Here is a 23,848-nt window from a genome sequence, read left to right as displayed (position 1 = left end):
AACCTCGTATATACAAAAGAACAAGATTTGATATTGTTATTTCGTATAATTTATACTATAACTCTAAGACAAGCATAGATAAATAAATATTGTACAACATGTATTTTTATTTCTCATAAGCCTAAAAATCGAGTCGTTCCGAAGAAAAGGTAAATTCGAGTTCTAATAGTAGGAACCTTGTCCACGAATCAGGGTATTTTAGTAATATTGCAACTTTGGCTAACTACGTAAACGCCGGCTAGTCTGGCAGAAGACGCGTGTGCTTGCATGTGTGTTGTCATAGATTATTTGACATAGATGTGCTTAATATTATGTGTTGTTTTCGAGTAACGTTGGAATGAAGCCGCGTGATTTTGTTCTGATATAGATGAAGTTTAATTAAGATTTAGTTCTCATTGTGAATGCCAATAAATAAACGAAGTCTCGTAGATATTTCACATATTCTTTCTTAAATAATTACATATTTGAAATATGTTTATTTTTTACACAAGACAGCAAAACGTTCTAGTAATTTAAGACCTTTACGATTACGTTATTTATTTATATATTCACGTTTAAAACGCAAATAATAATGAGTGCAAATTTCCAAATGAGTTGAATTTCCCGTACGTAATTGCTTTAAAATTGTGTTGAGAAAAATGAAGCTTTATTGAGGCCCTAACTATGACAATTGTGTTATGCCTATGTGTAGAAAAGTATTTCAAATAAAATATATTGCATTGATTAACCTGGCTAGAATTGCGATAATTTCTTATCGTAAGCTTTCAGAGCTCTCAAAATATATTTCATGAAAATGCCAGGCGGGAAACGCTTAACCTTTGCACGTAAACCAGTGCGCATGTGTGCGTGACGCAATCCCGCGATTCTAACCTAAATTCGAATTTCGAGCTTCGCTTGCCGCGGACGCGCGCCCAGCGCTTTTTAAAAATAAAACAAAATTTTCAACCAGCATTCCATTCTATTCTATCATAGAAAAAGTGACAAAAAGGTTTTTAAAAAGAGGTTTTATTTGTGGCAGGACTACCTATGCGTGTAAAATATCAAAAATAGTGTTTTAGGCACAAATTGTGCGCTCGTCTTATTTCGGTGACATATCAGTGACCTCGAACAATCGTTTTGGCGGGCATTTTTCTAATTTCAACACTGTAAATGTTGGACTAGTTTAATTATTTTTTGTGTTAAGTGAACATGACGTGTTGATGCTATTTTCTGGATTGATTGCGAAAATAAACGGTAAGAATTAACGAATTTTGAAGAATAATATTATTTTTTGTATACATCAAATTGTGAATTATATCTAGTTAAAGTAATTTTTTTTTATTAATTTATTTTTTACAAAACAAAGTCTCCGTGGTTAATTTAATGTGTTTTTGTGGTTCTCGGTTTGGATCCGCCGTAACAAGAGTTTCTTCAAGGATAGCATAACAGCTTCATGACGTACTTGACAAATTTCATACTACCTCATGTTATTTCTCTTATTCTTTACAAGTTATTGTGTAAAGGTATAAATACTTTGCCGTTTGACGGACATTTATTAGTATTTTTTTATCTATAAACGCCTACACAGATACAAGATATGTATACATATCCCAATATTAAATCTCCTTAATATAACTTAAAAGTAGTAAAAATACAATAGTTTTACCAAGAATATAGTTGTTTTTATTGTTATTGGTTATTTTGGCTTTTAACTACTGATTGTAATGAAATTAAAGGTGGTTGAGTTTATTTATCTATAATGATATGAAAACTAAGATCGTAATAAATGATAATGACTGATAACAATCATGTTTATAATAATTTAGCGAGAGACGGTTAAATCTTCTGAATGAAAAAAAGGGCTTAAGAGTTCTTTAAATAATAAAATAAAATACATAAGATTGACAGCTTAGAAACTCCAAGCTAACTACGCCACTTTTATCGATTCTTCTCCTTAACGATTGGCACTCGCTAATCAAATCTTCTAACGATGAAACCCCTTTTTTATATATACGGGGGCAAATGGATAAGTGATACCGCCCATGGACATTATTTATGCCAGAGGGCTCGCGAGTGCGTCGCCGGCCTTTAAATAATTGGAACGCGCTTTTCTTGAAGGATACTAAGTCGAATTGGTTCCGAAATACTTCAGTGGGCATCTGGTTATCTATCTTAATATTCATATAATGTCAAGTTTGGTTTTACGTGGTAATCATGCTGTCTCCGTGACACATGCATAGTCACTATGAACCTCTTTCCTTGTACGCTCTCTAAATTACAGAGTAATGGATCCGAGCGAAACTTAATGTTTAATACGAGCTGACAGACGGAATATCAAAATATTTGTAATAAGGATGCGTGATGGCATCTTTTGTGATGAATATTTATTGGGAAAACTGTAGGGTTGTGAATATTTAAAAAATGCAGAAGTCGACATTTTAGTAGCAGAATTCTTCTATAATTTAAAAAAAATCAGTGAACTTTTAAATAGGAAATGGTTAGTAATTTAATTACATTAATTTTAAATATATTGTGTTTCAATTCTATTGGGACATGGGGTTAACATATTTATCGCGTTCTTCTCTCGCGAATTCATTATCTTCAATTTTAACTACTGGCAACCCTAATCTAAGAGAGTAAACTAAATATGAGACAAACATTAATCATAAGTAATGTTTCCGAAATGAGATTGCTTATCTCATCTATAATGAATACCGCACATTGACAACAGTTTTAATAACTTTATTCGAACCTTTTTAAACATTTACATGCACATAGAAAAGAAAGAAAAGAAAAAAAAATATTTCATTACACACAACAAAAAAGGTCGTATAGTTAAATGAGAAAGTGCACTTTCCCTGGACCAGGATTCCCTGTGGGCAGCTAGTCTCTTCCATTTGACATTTCAATGATTTTAATGACTTAATAAATTCAACATAACACTAACAATTTTTAGTTGCAAGTTTAAACTTTTGCATAAGAATAATATTTTCCTTTTCATCATCATAGAACAGGTTGATGTCACTTGAGATTGTTAGTGAATGTATAAGTTTTGAATCGATAGTGAAAAATTTGTTTATAACAAACTGGTTAAAGATGAAAAGCTTTCTGAAAGAGAAAAAAACATATATTACATATAATAAAGATATTATAAAATGCACTCTGACAATTTTTACTATAATATAAATAATGTATAAAATAAATGTTAACACAGTACGTTCAATAATTCGTAAATAATTGCCTGGCATTAGTACCCCTAACAAAATGACGTCATCTAAGCACGCCCAATTTCGATATCTTAATTTCCGTAGCTCCCATTACATGATGGATGATTTTAAAACGAGTAACTTTATGTGTTCATAATTTGATTTTAGAAAGAATGAAATTGCATTGATTCTGTGCATTTATTGTAATCAACGTCAGTAAAAAAAAAACTTCGACTGTTTAAGGCGAGTCTAAATGACCGTCCACTACACAGTAAACGTGCTTGTACCGTGATAGACGTACGTACATGCACCGTTGTAAAAGTGATCCCCCGAAGAGGCGTGAAACTAGTGAGTTTGTATGAAAATGTTTCTTCATTTTAGAAAATATATGCAATGAATCCCAGTAATTGATTACAATGCTATGACGTCTCAAGTAAGTAGTATTGTATATACCAAATAGATACGTACGTAGTATACTCGTATATAGTGTAGTATTACATTGTCTACCTGTCATACCCTTTCTGTGAAACTATTATAGGAAACAATATTATATCTGTAAATTATTATTATTTTTCTGTTTCTAATATAATTTATCGGTTTCCTTAATATATATATATATGGTTGGATATTGGGTGATACGTGGGTATATCGAATTCTATAAATTCTAAAGATTGTCTTTTCATAATGATTTTATTCCAATACATTGAGCTTGGCTGCATTGGATGTCGCTGTTTATCTTATCAATCTCATAATAGCGTGTATTGATCCGTTCTAATGACTGATACTGGGAAAACATTCCCTAATTTGTTCTCGAGTGTTGCTTTTACACATCGTAAGCATTGCTTATTTGACTATATTTATAAATGAAGCTAGTATTTGTACATTAGTGATCACTGAATATAAATGTTTTTTCTTGCCAATTCTTTTTATCTGTTCTAAGAACTTTAATTAAGAACAGTATTATTGTAAATTTAGAATCGATTAACTCTTTTTTAATGTTCATAAGTATACAATAAAAGTAAAGGCTTTTGGTTGAACTTTGTTTTAGTTTCTTTATAAAATGAAAAATATATTATTTATGATTTTTCAATCACAACGTTCGTTATGAATCTCAAAGTCATACCGCGTAGACATATTATCTGTATGACATCGTAGCCCATGGTTGTCGTAGCAAATGTCACTTCAATGTCACGGTACTTATTGATAATTTTTGTCATACCAAATAATTATAGAATATTCTAATTCTATTTTTAAACAAAAGATCTTAAAACTAATAATTTACCAAAAATTAAATATATGTGAACACAAGTATGTAAATTGATGAATAATTTATCAATTGTCGGAAAAAATTATAGATACAACATTTAGAGTTTGTTATTTAAAAAAAATCTAAACAATTATTTTAATCTTATTCCTAATTAAAATCCGTTAATGTTCTACCAAGAATTCTTCTTGAAAAAATTCAAAAATCACACCTTTTTCCACAGACTAACAAACCTTCAATATTACAAATTAAATATAACGTAAATTTAACACATAACAAATAATTAAAAATATAAAAAAGATATTGCTTTACAGGTGTTTGCTGTCATTTTGCATATTTGTAATGTTGTACATTTCTCGTATAAAATTACAAATATTTTACCTTCATTGAATTATATATCTATATCTGATGGCACTGTAATCTAGCAATATCCCCAGATTATTGAAATTATTATTTTTATTTAACTAAAAGTAAAAATGATACAGTCTTTCCATTAGACGTGTCTGCCTCATGCGTACCGAAATAACATCTGTCTATTAATGTTTTATTACATTGTCTAAACACGTTGCGTATGTCAAATGTCTATTTGTTTGAATTCCTATTTGATAGTCCGTTAAATACTATAGAAGATATAGGGACGCGATACTTCTACCTCGTAAAACATCTTTGTGGTCGGAAAGTTTTTAACGACCCGAAAACTGTACCTAAGAAATGTACCTACAACAAGTTACAATGTTAGTTTTGCTGGTGTATAATTTATTACAAAAACTTATTGAAATCACTGACAAAATTTCTTATTAATAAAACGTAAATAACGTTTTTTATACCCTTAACCCCCTCTACAACATGGGCCTACTAGAATTTTCCTTTGTACACGAGTGCTACTCAAATCATTGAGAATCATTGACTATTTCAGTCCGGTATTTGAATGGTATTTATAAACTTGGTGTATTGAACTTTACCATTGTGATATGATTGAAAATTTTATACAGATTTTAGATGGTAGTATGAAATAGCTACTATGAGCAGTATTGGCCTTGTGGTTTCAGTGTGCGACACTCATTCCTGAGGTCGTAGGTTCGATTCCTGTTCGATTTCTTTGTGTGCATTGAACATTCCTTCGAACGGTAATTAACCGAAAACATCGTGTGGAAACCGCATTGCCTTAGACCCTAAACGTCGAAGGCGTGCGTCAGGAACTGGAGACTGATCACCTAACAAAACACATTGACAAATGATCGTGAAACACATATAGAAATCTGAGGCCGAGACCTAAAAAGGTTGTAGCGCCGTTGATTTATTTTATTTTATGAAATAGCTATTGAAATCTATGACATTAAAGTATAATGAGCCTTTATTTTCTTTGTGTAAGTTCTACTCGTATACTGCTTAGAACTTTAGCCCCTGACATTTATACTATCGTAGTTTCAGTAACACAATTTTCATAACTTTCAATAGCGTTATTTTCGAAATTTTCAATAGATATTTTTTGAACGCAATTTTAATGTAGATCTGTCAACATCTGTGTTATACAATCACTATCGTTATTTGGGGTTATAGTCTACCGGCGCCTACAGGACGAGTCCGATCGAGTCAAGCCAAAAATATTAACCATTATAATTAGTTATTTCACATAATAAACAGTTTCCATTACTGTGATATTTATTAATTATTGTATTACATATATATATTTTATGAATAGGAAACGTAAGTCAATTTGGATAGTGTCTTATTTGTATACGTCATCAAAGCAACCTTACATTGTTAATTATTTACGATTATTATTGTTTTGTTTTGCTTTCTTATATTCTTACCTAATTGCAATGTATGTATTTAATCTGCGCAATTTGTTTCGTCTAATGTTTATAACTATTCTGTATAAATAATAAATATATTATATATTTTTTAAATAATAATCACTTTCAGCTTTATTAATAAATAGCTTCGGAATATATCATTCAATATGATATGTGCGAAGATTTCTTTATCCTTATTATTTGTGTCTTTTTCATTTCATTCGATAGATTTGTGTTGTAGAGAGAGGTATATACGACACTTAAGCTTAATAAGACTGAATATGTTTAACTATAAATAAGCTGTTAGGAAAAACACTTTTTGAACGAATTGAAGCTATGTATTATTATTAAAAACTTATAATTATTTACATAATTTAAAATTTAAATTTTTTCCGACGTTTCGCGTGCTTTTCAGCGTGCGTGGTCACGGTGACTGAAAACAAAAGGTGTTGTATGTCAAAAGTATCACAGCTGCAGAGAAAGTTGTGTTATCTGTATTTATTGCCCCGAAGTTGATATCAACTAGATGACGGGTTTTTGCAAAAACGACTCACGGTGTCCTCTATTTTCTTGGATAGGATTGTTTGTCTTGGGGTTTTAATTTAGATATTATTGGAACCCAGCTATGTTAATAAAAGACAATACTAAGCTGTTAGGAATCATTTAGGGTATAGTAATAAGAGCTAATGTATTTAAATAAAGCTGTATGTATTTATATTTTGTATTCGCGAATGTTTAGTGGACCCATGCGACTTGTACGATACAAAAAGTCCCCTCGGAAGTTGAGTGTTGCCATATTGCGGCTTCTCGATTGTGAGGGAATTGTATAGTTCTGGTTAGTCTGGTTCTCATGTCATTTTCTCACGTGTATAATTATCCTTTTTATAACATAAGTAATAATATAAGTATTTGTTTGCCCTTATTGTAACATATGTGATGTTACATAGTTTGACAATTTCTAAACAAGTTCGGGCGTTTAAGTATTTTGACTAATAATTATTTTTAAGTGTTATTAAGTACATAATTGTATCGTAAAAATAAAAATATAATCAGGTTTGTGTACTTTAACTTTTTGGAGTTTTGTTATAACTAAACTATCAATATTAGAGCAGTGTTCGCCTTGTGGGATTAGCATGCGACTCTCTACCCTGAGGTCGTAGGTTCGAACCTGGCCTGTGCCCCAATAGAGTTTCTTTCTATGTACGTATTTAACATTCGCTCCAACGGTGAAGGAAAGCATCGTGAGGAAACTGGCTTGCCTTAGACCCAAAAAAGTCGACGGCATGATTAGCATATGATCATGAAACAGATACAGAAATCTGAGGCCCAGACCTAAAAAGGTGTAGCGCCATTGGTTTATTATTGACCTATCAATATTAATTCGTCTACTTACAGATTTAGTAAAACATATCACTCTTATTAAGCTTCTTTAAGTATCCTACATATCTCTCTCTATAACCCATATCTATCGAATCGTAATCTGAAATGAAAAAGAAACAAATAATAAGGATAAAGAAATATTCGCCGCACATATCATATTGGGTATTTATATGATATATTTTCGAAGCTATATTCTCAAGTATTTAGCCACTCCATAGATAAAATCTTAATAGCCGAAGTATCCAATTTGTGTGTTCCGAGATATGATCTAACCTCGTTCGAGTAACTTTGCAACTAAACTAAAATTAATAGGCAAATTTTCATATAGATGTTAAATAAAAAAATATTATTTTACGCTAGTTTCTTTCTGTAACCATCATTTTTATTCTAAAACTAGCTATGTCTGAATTGTTTTACCCTCTCGGACGTTGAAGCAGAATACGAAGTTCTACCCGATCACCTTGACATCCGTCGTTACACAACTGAGCGTTTTTAATGGCAGTTTTGCCACGCAACTGTACTATGTGGAATTAGCTTCCCACTGAAGTATTTCTGAACCAATTCGACTATTTTATTCCAAAAAAGAAGCGAGCCCTCTGGCATTGAGATTGTCCGTTTGTGAATTATTCTTTCTCAAGAATATCCAACATAAAAGTCTGTAATTCGAACTTGTAATTCGTGAGACTCTACACCTTTATAGTCAGGTTTACGGGACTTCAATTACGTCAAGCCGTTTGGCGAGAAATGAAATTAGCTCGTCTAACATTTTGTAAAAATCCCAGAAAATTCCATTTATTTTGTATAAAGAACTCAATTGCTCCCCACTGCTACTCACAGTGTGATCCCAACACAAAAAAGCTTTTTCACCAGCTTGTGGACATTACTTAATAAAGTTTACTTAAGGCATCGTATACACAGATTTCGTACTTTGTAGTACATACGACATGATAAATGTTTTCCTGTTAATACTAACATAATTTTTGCACACAACTTTCGTATCAAATCATAAGTATTAACAAACTCGTTTTAGCATTACAGATTTGCAATAATATAAGTAAAAACCTTTAATGATATAAATGTTTTGAGATGAATTTGTACATGTTTGCTTACGATACGATAAGATTTAGCTGGAATCATGACTCCCGTACAACGAGAACAAGAAGCCTTAAGAGAACTAAACCTTTTTAGTTACTAAAACTAGTGTAGTGTGGTATCTCGGAAATACGTGCTAAAACATTGTAGAACACTAAGGCTGTTATAATCTAGTTTAAGCTATTTACTAGTGTTGTTCAAAATTAAGTCAACATAATATTTTTCTTTTCTTGTTTATGGCTTTTATTTATGCCAACTGTCACCTCGCCAGTGTCGTGTAGATGGAGGAGACACGAAGGAGATTGATCGGTAAAAATAATAAAGTTAATTTTGAATATGCACAAAAAGAATTGTTGAAATTCGATTGTTAGTTTTGACACACAACTCAGACAACACAAATATGAGTAAAAGCATTATTAAATACTGTGTACTATTTATATAATATTTCTTATGAGTAATAATTATTGAATGTTCTTCATGTCACATACTATCTTTTGTAAACTTTATTGATAAAATATGATTTCTGTAGATGTCAAACTCAGATATGTTTTTGTCTTGAATTCTACTCAACTCCTACAATTCGTCTTACATTTAGGTAATAGAAAATGTTCCGAGATTCACTCATACAAACGGTAGCAAATCGCAATAATTCTGCCATTATATTGAGTATCCATTAATATAACGTCCGTTTTACGATTTTCTGATACTTATTACTTTACGACCTTGCTACTAATGACCTAACTAATAAATATAGTGGAAACTTTGAAGAAAGCTTTGATTATCTTAAAGACACCAATTCAATACAAATAGAATTTTAAAAAGCATACTTTCTATATTAAGAATGTTTATAGTAGTTCTTCTAACCACCAACTTACATCGTTAGAAAAGATCTACAAATTAATGGAGAATACGTCTGGGCTTCTGAAAGATTATATATAAAGATATCCTTAACCTTCATGATAATAATAAAAAAAAACATTAAAAATTGATAAATGGAAAATGAAAACAAATTTAAAAAGTTTTCGTTCCAGTCGCAGTGTACTTTTAATGCTGGCATTTTCTCTCTGTATTGCGGATACTGCTTCGTTGGACCGGACCATTTCTGTGGTGACCAGTACTATCTACCACTTAAACCCCACGGCCCAAGAGTCTCTATTTCGAAGGAAACAAAGCAAAGTTTTAGGAAAGACTGCTATATTTGAGAGGTGAGACGGGGCTAAAGTGCCCACACACGTAGCAAACCAAAGCCCGTCCCATACTGCAAGGGATCGATCCCATCCAGCCGATTGCTTCTATGAACTTGAAATCTATATATTATGTTTCTGTGTGCAGTGTGACATATATTGTATTCATTAATCAGTTTATTACATAATGCGTAACATTATAACAATAAGCTTCATATAACTAATACGTGATAAGACATTTAATTCAAAATAAAAAATAAACTCGCCTACGTCTTTGAGATGCAATCCAAACATCCGCGAAACAAAACATAAAATTATTAAACCATCAATCGGGTAAATAAAACGAAAATAAAAGGTGTTTGTGATGCTTTAATAGATTTACGAGAGACGGAGTCGTAAAATTCGTGACGTCATTTTACGCATACCTCCGCCATTTTGGAGCTTGTTGTTTATGAATAAGTTTGAATTTCGAATTACGAGGACTACGTGACTTGAGTGTGCGAAGTTAATCATACACAATTCTTTATTTTTAATTTTACCAAATAAACAATACCATACATAACTTGAGTTTATAAGCCTTGGATGTTAACCAAAATAAAACAAAGTTAAATCAAATATTATTATATAGGAGTATTTAACGTTTTTAGCATAATATTGTTTAACTATTAGAACATAATATTTAGCCTTCTGAAACATACTAGTCCTACTTGGTATATTATGTATTTGTGAAATATGTAGTAGTCATGTACGGTATGTATGTATGGTCGTATGGTGAAGAAAAGGTGTGGTAAGGTCATCGTACTCTACGTAAACATGCAGATCAGCTGACCTGAACTTGTCTTGTTTGAATTTTCTTTCAATATTCCAATCTCTTATCTTTAATATTATCGGACAAAATGCCTCTTAATTGTCATTACTCCTTAGTTCTACACGAAGGGTTTACAAAGTAACTTCATTTATTACGATAAAGGATATTAATATCGGATGAAATCTAAAAACTTCATATCGTTATTAACATGAATTTATAACATTATTTCCGCTATTGGAAAATCTAATTAAAAAATTGAATAAACACGACAATTCGATGATCGGCATGGATTTAAAAATATATTGTAATTTAATAAAGATTAAATTGCATATTTTTGTGCATTTACAGAAGAAATTTTACTCAGATAACCTGGTTTTTCAGATTTGACCGGTGTTCATCTCCGTACACAGAAATCAGAAAGTAGGGCACTTCTGGTATTCGTATGAATATACGAATTTTAATTAGATTGTGATTCCCGTACATAGTTCGATATGACGTTTCGCGTTTCTTAGACTGTCAGTAACCAAAAGCTGTTTTTGACTGAACGAAAATAGTCAGTTAAAATTCAAACAACGTCGTCGTAATTGGTCATTTTGTAAACATAAAATTAATTTAAATAATTATCCCTTGAGTTAATGTTTTATCGACAATCAAAAAGTTGTCAGTTGTGTTTTGATAGTTATCGTAGTTATTATGTTATAATGTTTTAGCTTTACAATATGTAAAGCAACTACGGCAAAAATATTAAAATATGATCTTGAAATAAGAATATTTATGAACACCTTTTTAAATATTATGAGAAATTAATTAACTACTTTTGGATTTGTGTTCGTCAACTTTACAATAGAGGCTCTATTTGATGTAATGTGCCAGTAATAGACAGTCACACTGCCAAAATATAAATTATAAACACGGACGACTCCGAATTTTACTTTTACATTTTAGGCTAAATTCCGCACCTGTTTCAGGTTATAATGGAAACCCAAGCCCAGCCAACGACACCAGAAGGAGATGACACAGGCCAGCCGCCTGTTCCACAAAAGAAGCAGGCCAGAGCGCGAGGCAAGGCGCAACCAGAACGACCTAAGAGGAGTCTTTTCTGCCTCACCCTCAATAATCCTTTGAGGAAACTCTGCTATGACATAGTAGAGTGGAAGTATCCTTTTTTAACATACTTCAATTATTCATGTATTTGTCTATATCCCCATAAACGGACCATCCATAAAAGGACATACCTTTAAGTGTGATAAAGTAATGTATTCATTTACCGTCCTTAAAAATGCTTAATACTTTTGACTTCTGACTGGATATTGTGGAAGTTGTTGTATATAAGAAAATAAATAGGGATTGCACTAGGAATAGACACATAAAAGCACCTAAGTATTCAGTAACAATATGTATAATAAATACATTATTATATTATATTATTTTTATTAAATACATTTCCTAAAAACACTTCAGACCGTTTGAATATATGATTTTGACTACAATTTTCGCTAATTGCATTGCGTTAGCCGTATTTACACCATACCCAGCCAGTGACACGAACAATACAAATCAAATTTTAGTAAGTATATCCTTAATATATGTAGTATTATTATATATAATTTTCTTGTTCAAGCACAATACACACCAAAGTCGCCAACCCGCCTACGTTAGACGACAAACAATGAAGCATTTTAAATGTCAAAGTCATTGTAAGATTGTTTAATCACGCCCGCCTTCATACATGGGCTTACACTGGCGGCCTATCCTTCTTTAACAATGCCTTTGCTGCTATGATAAAATTTCTTAACATATTTATAGAAAAACCAGGACCTTATATAATTAATTAATTATTATTTAAAAATAATTTTTAGGAAAAGGTAGAATGGGTGTTCATGGCAATTTTCACCGGAGAGTGTGTGATGAAGATCATAGCGTATGGCTTTTTGATGCATCCTGGAGCTTATCTGAGAAATGCTTGGAACAGTTTGGACTTTACTATTGTTACTATAGGGTATGTATAATTTTCTGTGAGACTGTTACGTTTCAATTTATTCTCTTTAAACAGATTCGAAATACGATAAAATGTTTCTAATATCGTAAAGACAAGTCGGAGATGAAATACGCTTAGTTAATCCTGATAAATGAGGCTTAGTTTAGTAGTTAAGGCCTCTTTAAGCGGCGTAAATCATTATAGATACGACTTGATGGTGAACCAAGCAAGTGTTGTAATATAGTTCGTTTCTTTCTGTCAAATTATGTTCACTCTGCGACTAAGAAAACAGATTTTTTTCATATTTATACCAATTTATCCAACAGACTAGTGTTAATGTCAAAGGGGGTTATCGACACAACCTTTTATGGGTTGACCTAATGTTTGATACATGTACACAATGTTTTGTCTTTGTTTACGAGTTGTGAGTACCCCACACTAAATTCTATATGTAGTCCGAAACTTTTGTGATTAGAATTTATAGAACATATGTAATTTTGACAGTCATTTGTAAAAGCTTGGGTATTGGAAAGATTCACTATAATAGCATTAATAATAGGCTCTGGTTGGCATCAATAGGATGTATGAAACGCAACAACTTAATAAGTACTAGTAACACTTTCATACCGTTGGTGGATTCCTTGTAAAAATATTATAACTGTTAAAACATTAATTTCAAACTCTTATATATTTATTCATTTATAGAAGAAAAAGAGCTTTCTCATAAGCAATATACTAAAGATATTTTTTTTTATTTCAGCATAGTTAGTCAGCTCTTGCAAGTAATATCAAAGGATTTGTTTGATGTAAAAGCCTTAAGAGCTTTCAGAGTTCTACGACCGCTACGATTAGTGTCGGGAGTACCAAGTGAGTGTAATTTTTGATATAAGGTAATACAAGCATGCGTTCATACTAATTGGTTATAGTAATTTGTCGACTCACATCCTGGCAAAGTAACGTAGAACTGCTTCAAGTAAAATCCGGTTTATGAATGTTGTTTTAGGTTTTTTATTAAATTTTCTTTCCAGGTCTCCAAATAGTTTTAAATTCAATATTGAAGGCGATGGTACCACTATTCCATATCGCTTTTCTCGTTCTCTTTGTGATCATCATCTATGCTATTATTGGTTTGGAGCTGTTTTCCGGGGTTCTACATGATACCTGCTTTGATAATGAAACTAGTAAGTACTGAAATGTAGGTTACTTAAAATAAACGTATCTTCTTTATTTTTGACTTTTTATTAACTGATTAATATTAATTTGTCGGAGGCAAAACATGATACCAGACGCACACTAGTGTTCATATAAATATCGGAATGATTTAACAAGCTGTTAAATATTTTTTACATTACAGTATTTTATTTTTATATGTATAAAACGTGTAATATTACCATTTGTACATACAAAAGTATTATTCTTGCAGAAAAAATGGTAGATGACCCATTCCCATGTTCCCGGGAAGCTGATGTTGGCAACCACTGTGACGAGGGCCAGATATGCAAGGACTATTGGGTGGGGATTAATTTTGGTATCACCAATTTTGACAATATTGGATATGCAATGCTCACTGTATTCCAATGTATCACGCTTGAGGGATGGACGGATATTATGTACGCGGTAAGAACTATTAATGACTAGTAAAAGAGAAATTCAATTAAACTTTGTACAGGAGCAGTAAATTTAAAAATTTCATTAAAGACTTTGTGTCGGATATAATGAACCCGAATTTAATAAAAAATATAAAAATAATATCTTTTGTATAAATTTTCGAATGGGATGGATTTAATTGGAATATCATGTGTACCATTTGTATTATAATTAAACACAGTCTTTTGTTGTGTATATAAAGCCTTGTTATAATTATAATTTTACGTAACCTTTAAATGAAAAGCATTTGAATTTTACGCTTTATCTGTAACCCAATTTTTTTTAATCTAGCTTTTGGCCCGTTCATTGATCTATTAAGTTCATCTTTTATTGAGATTCGATTAAGATTTATATTATAAACAATAGTACTAATGTACTTACTACCTTCTGGCAGAAAACTATAGATTTGGATTGCTAAATGTAATAATACTATTATTTTATTGTATGCGGTATTGCATCACTATCACTATAATTACTATTTAGTTCAATATGCTATCAAATAACTGAGATTTTCTTTGAAGATATTGTGCTTGTTGTGCAATAAAATATGTGTAATATTCTTATCTTTAACAAATGTATTGGCAACAACTTCAATACGTTTCAGATAGCTGACGTGAAAGGCAACACCTGGGTCTGGATCTATTTCGTTACTTTGGTTATTTTCGGAAATTTCTTCGTTATGAACTTGATTCTTGGTGTTTTATCCGGGTAGGTTTATTATATATTAATACCAACAAGAACATACAACCCTATTTATTTCTATTTAAAACATTTCAGCGGAAATAACATGCAATTTCTTTCACGTTTTCATTTTTTTTCCTTTATGTAGAAACGAAGTAAGATGTCTAAAAAATAATGGAATTGGTGGAAATTTCTTATATTTTCATAATAAGTAAAGTAATTTTGCGCTGATAAAAATTGGTGATCACTTTAAAAATGGATTAAAATATTGTTCTTTTCTAGAGAGTTCTCAAAAGAGAGAGAAAAAGCAAAGAATAGAGGAGATTTTCAGAAGTCCAGAGAACGACAGCAGTTTGAAGAAGATTTGAAAGGATATCTCAATTGGATAACCGTAGCTGAAGAGCTGGATCTGGAAAATGATCAAGGGCAGAAGGAACAAGACCAGGAAAACCAAGGTGATGTCAAAATGTTTAAGAATTTTCAGTTTTATCTATAGCTATCTAGACTTGGCTTAAGTTTGATGACTGACCATGAGCATGCCAGAAGGCATTAAAAATTGGTACATACTTTTCTTAAATGATCCCAAGTCATAGTTGTTTGAAAGAACTTCGATGCGCAGCTCCAAATAATGGTTATGCGCGGAAAAAAGTTTCATTAGAAATGTTTCATTAAGGAATTATGTACATTGAGGAGGAAATTTTATACCTACTGGCTCTAATTAATATAATTTAATTTATTGGTTAGCTTATGGCATTTTAAACACTTTATTTTACATCAATAATGTTTATACATTTTTAAGTATTTTAAGTTAAGGAGAGTAGTTCGGGTTGCGTGTGTCAACAGAAGTCCCGTATTTACATTTCATTTAAAAATATTATTTGTGGAAAATAAAGTTCAAATATATGTTTTAAAGTTATATATTAACACAAAGTGACGAGTACATATATAGTTTAGAGTAGAATACATCAAAAATAGACGTAAAATAAACTGTGAACAGAACACTAATTTATAAATTGATACGCTACTAACTTTGTTCAAAATGAATATATTTTCTACAAATATGTGATTTCGGAAGTGTATCATAGCGACTATAGTCAATTGTGATACTATTGTGTTGTGGATTTTGTCGGTAGTGTAAACCAATAACTACGTGACTAACAGAACAAGTAGTCATTCGCGACAAACGTCACTAGAAATTAGCACCTATATCAAAATTTCAACGTGATTGATACTTAACCAGGTGGCCGTTTGTGTAGACCGTTGCCTTATTCAAATAATCTCAAGTTTAAATCAGTTTTTGTCTTGATCTTCTTTTTCTTTTTAATTAAATACTGATAACAGAGTTAAGTATTTAGAAAAAATAAATAATATTCATAAATAGAATATGGAGGAAATAAACAGTATTTTAGAGGCAATGCAAAAAGCAATGAATCAGCAAAAAACTGATATACAGGAAATAAAAGAGGATTTAAAGAAACTATCAACCGTAATATAAATGAAAAATTTAAACAGCTCGAAACCAAAAATGAAGTTTTGGAAGAAAAATTGAAAGTACAACTAATTAAAATTAACCAGTTAGAGAGAACAATTAGGAGGAAAAATAGAAGAAAATGAAAAAACTTACGGCAATTTACTAAACAGATTTTTTGACTTAATAAACTATATTTTAAAAGTTAAATGTGATTACAATGGCATTGAATGTGTAAGGAGGCTTGGTAAAAAAGCAGATCAATAGTCCTAACGCTTTCTACAGTTAGACTCAAAGTTGATATCCAAAAAAATAAGAATAAATTAGATTCTACCCCATACTGCAAAAAAGAAGGCTTCGCTCCAGATGTTCTCAATAAACGAAAACAATTACAAATTGAAGTTAGCAAAGAAAGAGAACAAGGGAGATTGGCGATCCTTAAATATGACAAAATAGTATGGTTGAACAACCAAAACCAACAAATTTTAAAACCAAGAACAGATAAAAATAAGAGAACTCCATCAGAATCTTCCGAATCGTGGAGAACTAACCATATAAGAAATTTACAGCAAGAAAAATATATCCAGAAAATTGCTTAGCTAAACCAAATACTTCACATTGTTCTCCAAATGCCATCGCAACTCAATCCCATTTGACACAAATAATACAATAACAATTACCAGCGCCCCCTCCACCTCTCCCACCACGGCCGGTCCCCACGGGAGAGCCAGACCACAACTCTATACTCCATTCTCTATTTATCTGCACGTACAATGCAAGATCATATCTTTCAAATGAGAGACTTATTGCGTTTAAAGAAGCTATTTCAAAAATAAAGTATGATATGATCGGGCTTTTTGAAATTCGAAGAATAGGATATAACGTATTGGAAGACCAAGAGCATATTTTTTTGTCACTACGGCCAAACTAAAGGGTCATATGGCGTCGGTTTTCTAATAAGGAAAACCTAAAACCATATTTTGATAGTTTTATAGCAATCATCAGTCAGAATCAATCAATCAGAATGTGTCCTAAATTGAGTTTTTGTAAACGCACATATTTCAATTATTTAAGCATCTTCTCCTACTAGCGACACCAATTATACAGGGATGTCGTTGTTTTACGACTAACTCCAACACGCTATTGATCAAAACAACAAAATCTTTTATTCTGATGGGAGACTTCAACGCAGCAAAAAAATGAAGAACGCATTATAGGTCATTATTGATATCTCAAAACAGAGAGAGATGGAGCCAATTGGAGGAGGCCTATACTCAAAGTTCTTGAAAAAAAATGTATATATGTCTATATATATTTTATGTGTGTGTATATTTTGTAAACTTTTCAAGGAATAAATGAGGCCTAATTATTATTATTAATGTTTACAAAAACATATAAATATAATATTAAAAGTATAAGATACAAAAAATAAGATTCAAATTTACGAATTTCTATCTAGAAATTAAAAACATTAACAACACGTCATGACCGTTATTTTCTACTCACCTCTCTCGCTACAGAAAAGCGATGTCATGTATTGTTTCTCCATGCCGATTTTGACGCGGCAGCTAGTCCCTATTGAGACTGCCAATGTATGTAGAAGACGTTATAGTACTGTGGCAGATGATAATATGTATGAAGCTCATTACGATTTTGTTGCAGGTAATAAAAATGAAAGAATAAATAATGAAGACTCGCAAACAAATATAAACGGAAACGGCGAAGCTCAGAAAACTACAACATGCAAAATCTACTGTAAGAGATTTGACAAAGTAAGTATATTTTAAACATAAAGATTATCATAAAAGTTTTTTTTTATATCTCTGTGTCTACTTTAACACTTGCTAGTGAAGATAAATATCTCAGGAAACCTTATTTTTATAAAATTTGAGGATACACACACGAGCCCAAAAGACTGGTCACGTACTAGTCTAATGGAAAATGTTTACTCTGTCTTCAATAATTTTTATTCTGTATAAAGTACGTCACTATCGTTATAATGTTCGTAATTTATTTACGGTGTACAATAAGATTTATAATATTTTAGGTTAATCGTCGTATGCGCAGGACGTGTCGTAAAGCTGTCAAGTCGCAAACATTTTATTGGGCTATTATTGTACTTGTATTTCTAAATACACTTGTACTAGCTACAGAACATTATAAGTAAGTATTTTTTTAGATGAAATAAATATATTTTAATTTGTTTTTAACAAGAAATTGATATCTTTTATAAAGATGCGAACGCTGTATGAGCCCAGAAATGGTTTAAACTCATTATGGACTTCGTGCAAATCTGTAATTTGAATGGAAACTTCCATACGGATTTCTACTATAATTACTGTTGCGGATCGATTCCGATCCATATGTTTATACCCCACGGATTTTAATTACTAAGCTACGGAAAACTAATTTCAGTCAAGACCCCTGGTTGGATGACTTCCAAAACTACGCCAACTATTTGTTCGTCGTTCTATTTACTATGGAGATGCTTGTTAAGATGTATGCTTTGGGATTCCAGGTGTGCTTTTTTATTTACATTATCTAACATAAACTAAAAAATCCCGCAAAGAATATAAACTATAGTTAAGCCACACTACTGTGCACCACGCAATAACTTTATCATAAGTTTGATAGTGAATTTAATACTTGACGTCAAATATTTCACGCAGACGTGGTCGCATTTAATATCAAAGCGATTGGGCTAGCGAATATAGTGCTTAAAATATGTGTCGGTAATCAGCATGATTTACCTAAGTACCTAAATATATTATACATGTTCAGAAATGCAAAAAGAACTGCTAAAAAAGAACTGATTTTTGGTCAAACGTAGACTTTTCTTTCTCTAAATTTGATTATATGATGTAAAGACATCTGACAACTAGAATTTAAGTATCTGAGAAATTTGTGGATAAACATACAACATGCATACTTACGATATTAGCACACGTGCTCGGAAGCCTAAACAGTTCAAATATATGATTAATTTCCAACAATATCACATGTAATTTCCAACAAAGAAGCTTATTTAAATGTATGTGATTCCTTTTTAGGGTTACTTCGTATCTCTATTCAATCGCTTCGACTGCTTTGTCATGGTCTGCTCCATCCTGGAGTTGGGTCTCACAATTTCTGGAACCATTCCTCAACTGGGTATATCTGTGCTTCGATGCGTCAGGCTTCTGAGGGTATTCAAAGTTACCAAGTAAGTCCCACACCATATACAATCATTATACTATATTTTTACTACGTACAATCCACCACCTTGACAGATTATAACAAACCTTCTTCATAACACGTAAATAAAGCAATGTTTTCTTTATAGATATTGGCGATCGCTTTCTAACCTCGTGGCCTCACTTTTAAATTCAATTCAATCTATCTTCTCCCTTCTTCTGCTATTGTTTCTGTTCATCATGATCTTTGCGTTACTGGGTATGCAAGTATTCGGAGGAAGATTTGACTACGATCCAGAGGAACAGAAAGAGAGGCATAACTTTGATTCATTTTGGCAGGCTGTGTTGACAATGTTTCAGGTAAAATAAGTGATTAAGTAATATACTTAAGTAATATACTATAATATCTTATTTAAAAATAATTTTATATGCACCTATACATGTAAGAGATTTTTTAAATGATTATTATTATCCGTTTTTTAACCGTAAGCAATGAATAGAGTATAATTTTTCTGCTTATGTTTGCGAACAGATACTAACAGGAGAAGACTGGAATGTGGTGATGTATCATGGTATAAACGCATATGGTGGTGTTGGTACACCTGGTATGCTTGCTTCAATCTACTTCATTATTATTTTCATTTGTGGTAACTGTATCCTTTATATATATTCCTTCTTAATTAACATTCTTTAGCAATTAAGTTAAGTTAAAGATAGTGTTAACTTCGTGCATTTTATTATAATTAATAGAATTAACTTCCTTATTACTATAACATCAGATATCCTATTAAACGTGTTCTTGGCTATCGCTGTTGATAATTTAGGAGACGCGGAAGAGATGGACCAGGAAGTAGAAATTGTGAAAGAGAAAGATGTAAGTATATTACTAAGCTAAGAAACTCCAAAGGAATGTCTACTTTAAATTTAATAATTAAATAGGATGGTGATAATACCGAAGCTGGAAATCCTCAAATAGATGAAGAGAGAGGCGAAACAGATGATGAATACGTCAACGAAGAGGAAGGATATTCTAGTGAGGGGTAAGTCTCAATAAATACCGCTTGAATTGAAATGTAAACGAAAATGTATTTGTTTTAATTATAACTGTGAATTTTTTCATGCAGCCAAAAGTATAAAAAGTACAAAAGAGTTGCCAGGTAAATGAATAATGTGTCTAGAAATAATGATATCAAATTTTTAATGATCAATTAGACTAATAGATAATTACTCCAATACAACATTTATTTTAAAATATTATGAAATAACAAACCTTAATTGTGGCATTTCCTTCAATTACGTCAACGGAAAATATAAATAAATACGTTAAATAATTAGTCAAATAACAAAAGCATGCTACAATTATTATGAACATCGTGACTACATTTCACGAGAGAACTTATTTAGGATTTTTTACCGCAATGATAAAGTTCATTACTTAATTAACTTGTATTAATATAGGTCAGAAAATGAATATGAGGAAACGGGGTCCGAAGAAGACATAGAGCAAGACATTGAAGAACAGACTGATAATGCTAATGACGCACTTGTAACGGTGGAAAAGAAACAAAACGGTAAAATTTTACTAATAGGCCTTGAAACGTTAAGCTTTTTTACTAGAATCATATTCAACATTCAAAATCATTTATTTATTATTATGTAACACAATGTACAGTTATTAACGTCAATAAAGAAAAGTACATTAAATGCTAAATGCTTCTAATTTTAAATCTACAGCCAGTTCAAGTCAAGGGCGTAGAACGGACGAGAAGAACTGGCAAACGCACTTACATATAAAATAACTAACATAGTCGTGCTTATATTAAAAGATGATAAATGTAAAAAGTTATAAAAATTATTTACTTCAGAATAAAATATATATTTTAGAACAGTTAAAGTTTTTATTTATTTTGAGGAAGTATGTACATGTTAAATTTATTGTTTCAGGGGATGTTAAGAAACAAGAATCACCACCGCCTCCAAAGCGACAACCAACAATATCGGCTAGACCTCGGAGGCTATCAGAAGTCGAAATTAAATCTCAGGAGCGACCCATACCAGAAGCCAGCAGCTTTTTTATATTCTCGAAAAATAATTGGTATAAAACATTATTATGTAACAGATGGTTTTGAATAAAATATCGCTTGTTTTTTAGTAAGAGAAGTTGGCTTAGAGGAGAGCATGCGCCTCCCAACCCTAAGGTCTTGCTTTCGAATCACGTCTGTGCACCAATGGAAGTTTCTTCATATTCGTACTATTATGATTTCAGGTTCCGAGTTACCTGTTATAATGTACAAAACAATTCTTGGTTTAAGAATTTGATTCTGGTTTGTATTCTTGCCTCTTCTCTTATGTTGGCTATGGAAGATCCTGTTGAAGGAAAGGCTACCGAGGGCAAACGGGAGGTTAGTATCCAAAGAACATATTTATTCTCTTTGTTATATGTCTATACAAGTTAGTTAGGCCTTTAAAACTGCTGTTTATAGTAGCTGTTGTACATTGCGAAACATCAAATCAAAAATTCTATAATATTAATTTATAAATTATATAACTTACTACCAGTTCCCAAATCGGTCAAAAAAGACTGGCAAGAAACTATCCGTCTTATTTACTTATACTTGCAAGCAAAATGTAAAGAACAACCATTACGGCATGCTTCTTTGATATATTAAAACCTATTTGTTCTGAGCCAAAGGAGTCACTAATATACTAAGCTAAATTGTTTTTCAGATTCTTCGTAGAGTCGACTACTTTTTCACGACAGTGTTCACCATTGAACTGTTACTAAAACTCATCACCTACGGTTTCATTCTACATAAGGACGCATTCTGTCGGTCCGCTTTTAACCTGCTTGACTTGTTGGTCGTCATCGTTTCTCTTGTATCTCTATCTGGGTAAGTTAAATTTTACGTGTTAAGTATGTCTCTTAAGATTCCATACAACCAAAAAAAATTGCAGTCCCGTGGGGGTTAAAATATTTTTTAGCTGATTAAACCAATTCCTATATATAAAAATTATATTCGGTTTACAGATCGAATAATGTTTCGTTCATCAAAATATTGCGGGTGTTCCGAGTTTTGAGGCCTCTTAGAGCTATCAATAGGGCTAAAGGATTGAAGGTCAGTATCTCTTTTAATATTCTGTACAATAAAGATAATTCAGTTATACGTAGTTAGTATTGTAAATAATTGTAGCAAGGAGTATTTCGTTACTATGATATAGCTTTCGCTACGCACTACACAATTATATTGAAAAGAAACCTCTACGGAAGAAAAGCCGTCAAAAATGTTCCGAAGTTCCGTGTGCTCTATGCCATATTTGGTCAGTACAAGAATGATTATGTAATTGTGGAGACAAAGAAATTTATTAGAGCACTTAGATTTATAGCAACACTAGCTCGGCTGGTTCGCTAATTTCATTTCATTTAAATGCATATTATCCAAACTCTTATCGATCCGATAACGTTAATATTTTTACACTTATTCGTGTGTTATATATTGATTTCTACACTTTAAATATTTTAGAACATATAGAATATAACCTGTATATTATGATGATACACAAACAAACTTAAAAATGTTTTATAATATTTCTAGCACGTTGTGCAATGCGTGATCGTTGCTATAAAAACAATCGGCAACATTTTGTTGGTGACAAATCTCCTGCAATTCATGTTCGCAGTAATGGGAGTGCAAATGTTCAAGGTAGAGGATATTTTTAGTATTAATTTGTTACGACACCTTTGGGTCTTTAGTAAGTATAGCACTTGTTGTTCACCGCACCTTTGAAATTTAGAACTTAAAGAGCTTTTAGAAGATTTTTTGTGTGTGCCTTCTCGGAGCTGATACTTGGTCACAATAGTTATTAATTGGAATGATTACCTGACGCATGAGTTTTCAGATATTGTGACCTCGTACTAACCCTGCTTCTTTCGTGGGTCCAAAAATTCGCTTTGTAGGTTGCATGCGATAAAGCCCAAAGGTGTTGTGCGCTATTTAAACTGTGATTTTTTGGACTCAATATGATGAGCTTGCTGTGTTCCTTTGCACCCCTACCTGGACATTTCCACTCGTGAAAAGTGAGGTACTTGGTTCATTTTTTTTGTTGAAGTCAGATCAGGACACTGGCTTTTTTGATGACTAATGTCATTTTATATTTTGTTAACAATTTTTTTTTCTTACACAAATGTACGTGA

General features: G+C 31.8%; 1 protein-coding gene across 4 annotated transcripts in view; it reads left to right on the top strand.

Moving 5' to 3' along the window:
* Positions 1-894: 894 nt before the first annotated feature.
* The window catches only part of LOC123714954 (muscle calcium channel subunit alpha-1-like), a 39,470-nt gene continuing 16,516 nt past the window's right edge, over positions 895-23,848 (top strand). For 3 of the 4 annotated variants that reach the window (XR_006754374.1, XM_045669659.1, XM_045669658.1), the window contains exons 1-23: positions 895-1,233; positions 11,678-11,865; positions 12,171-12,276; positions 12,569-12,708; positions 13,448-13,554; positions 13,716-13,868; positions 14,111-14,304; positions 14,939-15,042; positions 15,298-15,470; positions 18,146-18,255; positions 18,531-18,646; positions 18,899-19,001; positions 19,534-19,685; positions 19,806-20,016; positions 20,189-20,309; positions 20,436-20,530; positions 20,596-20,696; positions 21,115-21,227; positions 21,601-21,751; positions 21,923-22,058; positions 22,384-22,547; positions 22,685-22,772; positions 23,250-23,357. Coding sequence is in view for 3 of the 4 variants with exons in the window: in XM_045669659.1 (XP_045525615.1) it covers positions 11,684-11,865; positions 12,171-12,276; positions 12,569-12,708; positions 13,448-13,554; positions 13,716-13,868; positions 14,111-14,304; positions 14,939-15,042; positions 15,298-15,470; positions 18,146-18,255; positions 18,531-18,646; positions 18,899-19,001; positions 19,534-19,685; positions 19,806-20,016; positions 20,189-20,309; positions 20,436-20,530; positions 20,596-20,696; positions 21,115-21,227; positions 21,601-21,751; positions 21,923-22,058; positions 22,384-22,547; positions 22,685-22,772; positions 23,250-23,357 (2,928 nt within the window). In the remaining variant the exon portion in view is untranslated. The remainder of the gene's footprint in view (positions 1,234-11,677; positions 11,866-12,170; positions 12,277-12,568; positions 12,709-13,447; positions 13,555-13,715; positions 13,869-14,110; positions 14,305-14,938; positions 15,043-15,297; positions 15,471-18,145; positions 18,256-18,530; positions 18,647-18,898; positions 19,002-19,533; positions 19,686-19,805; positions 20,017-20,188; positions 20,310-20,435; positions 20,531-20,595; positions 20,697-21,114; positions 21,228-21,600; positions 21,752-21,922; positions 22,059-22,383; positions 22,548-22,684; positions 22,773-23,249; positions 23,358-23,848) is intronic. The other variant, XM_045669660.1, reaches the window with a different exon arrangement.

The sequence above is a fragment of the Pieris brassicae genome, chromosome 10 (assembly GCF_905147105.1).
Source record: "Pieris brassicae chromosome 10, ilPieBrab1.1, whole genome shotgun sequence".
NCBI lineage: Eukaryota > Metazoa > Arthropoda > Insecta > Lepidoptera > Pieridae > Pieris > Pieris brassicae.
Note: the sequence above shows the minus strand (reverse complement) of the source record. Positions and strands in the feature narration are given on the sequence as shown.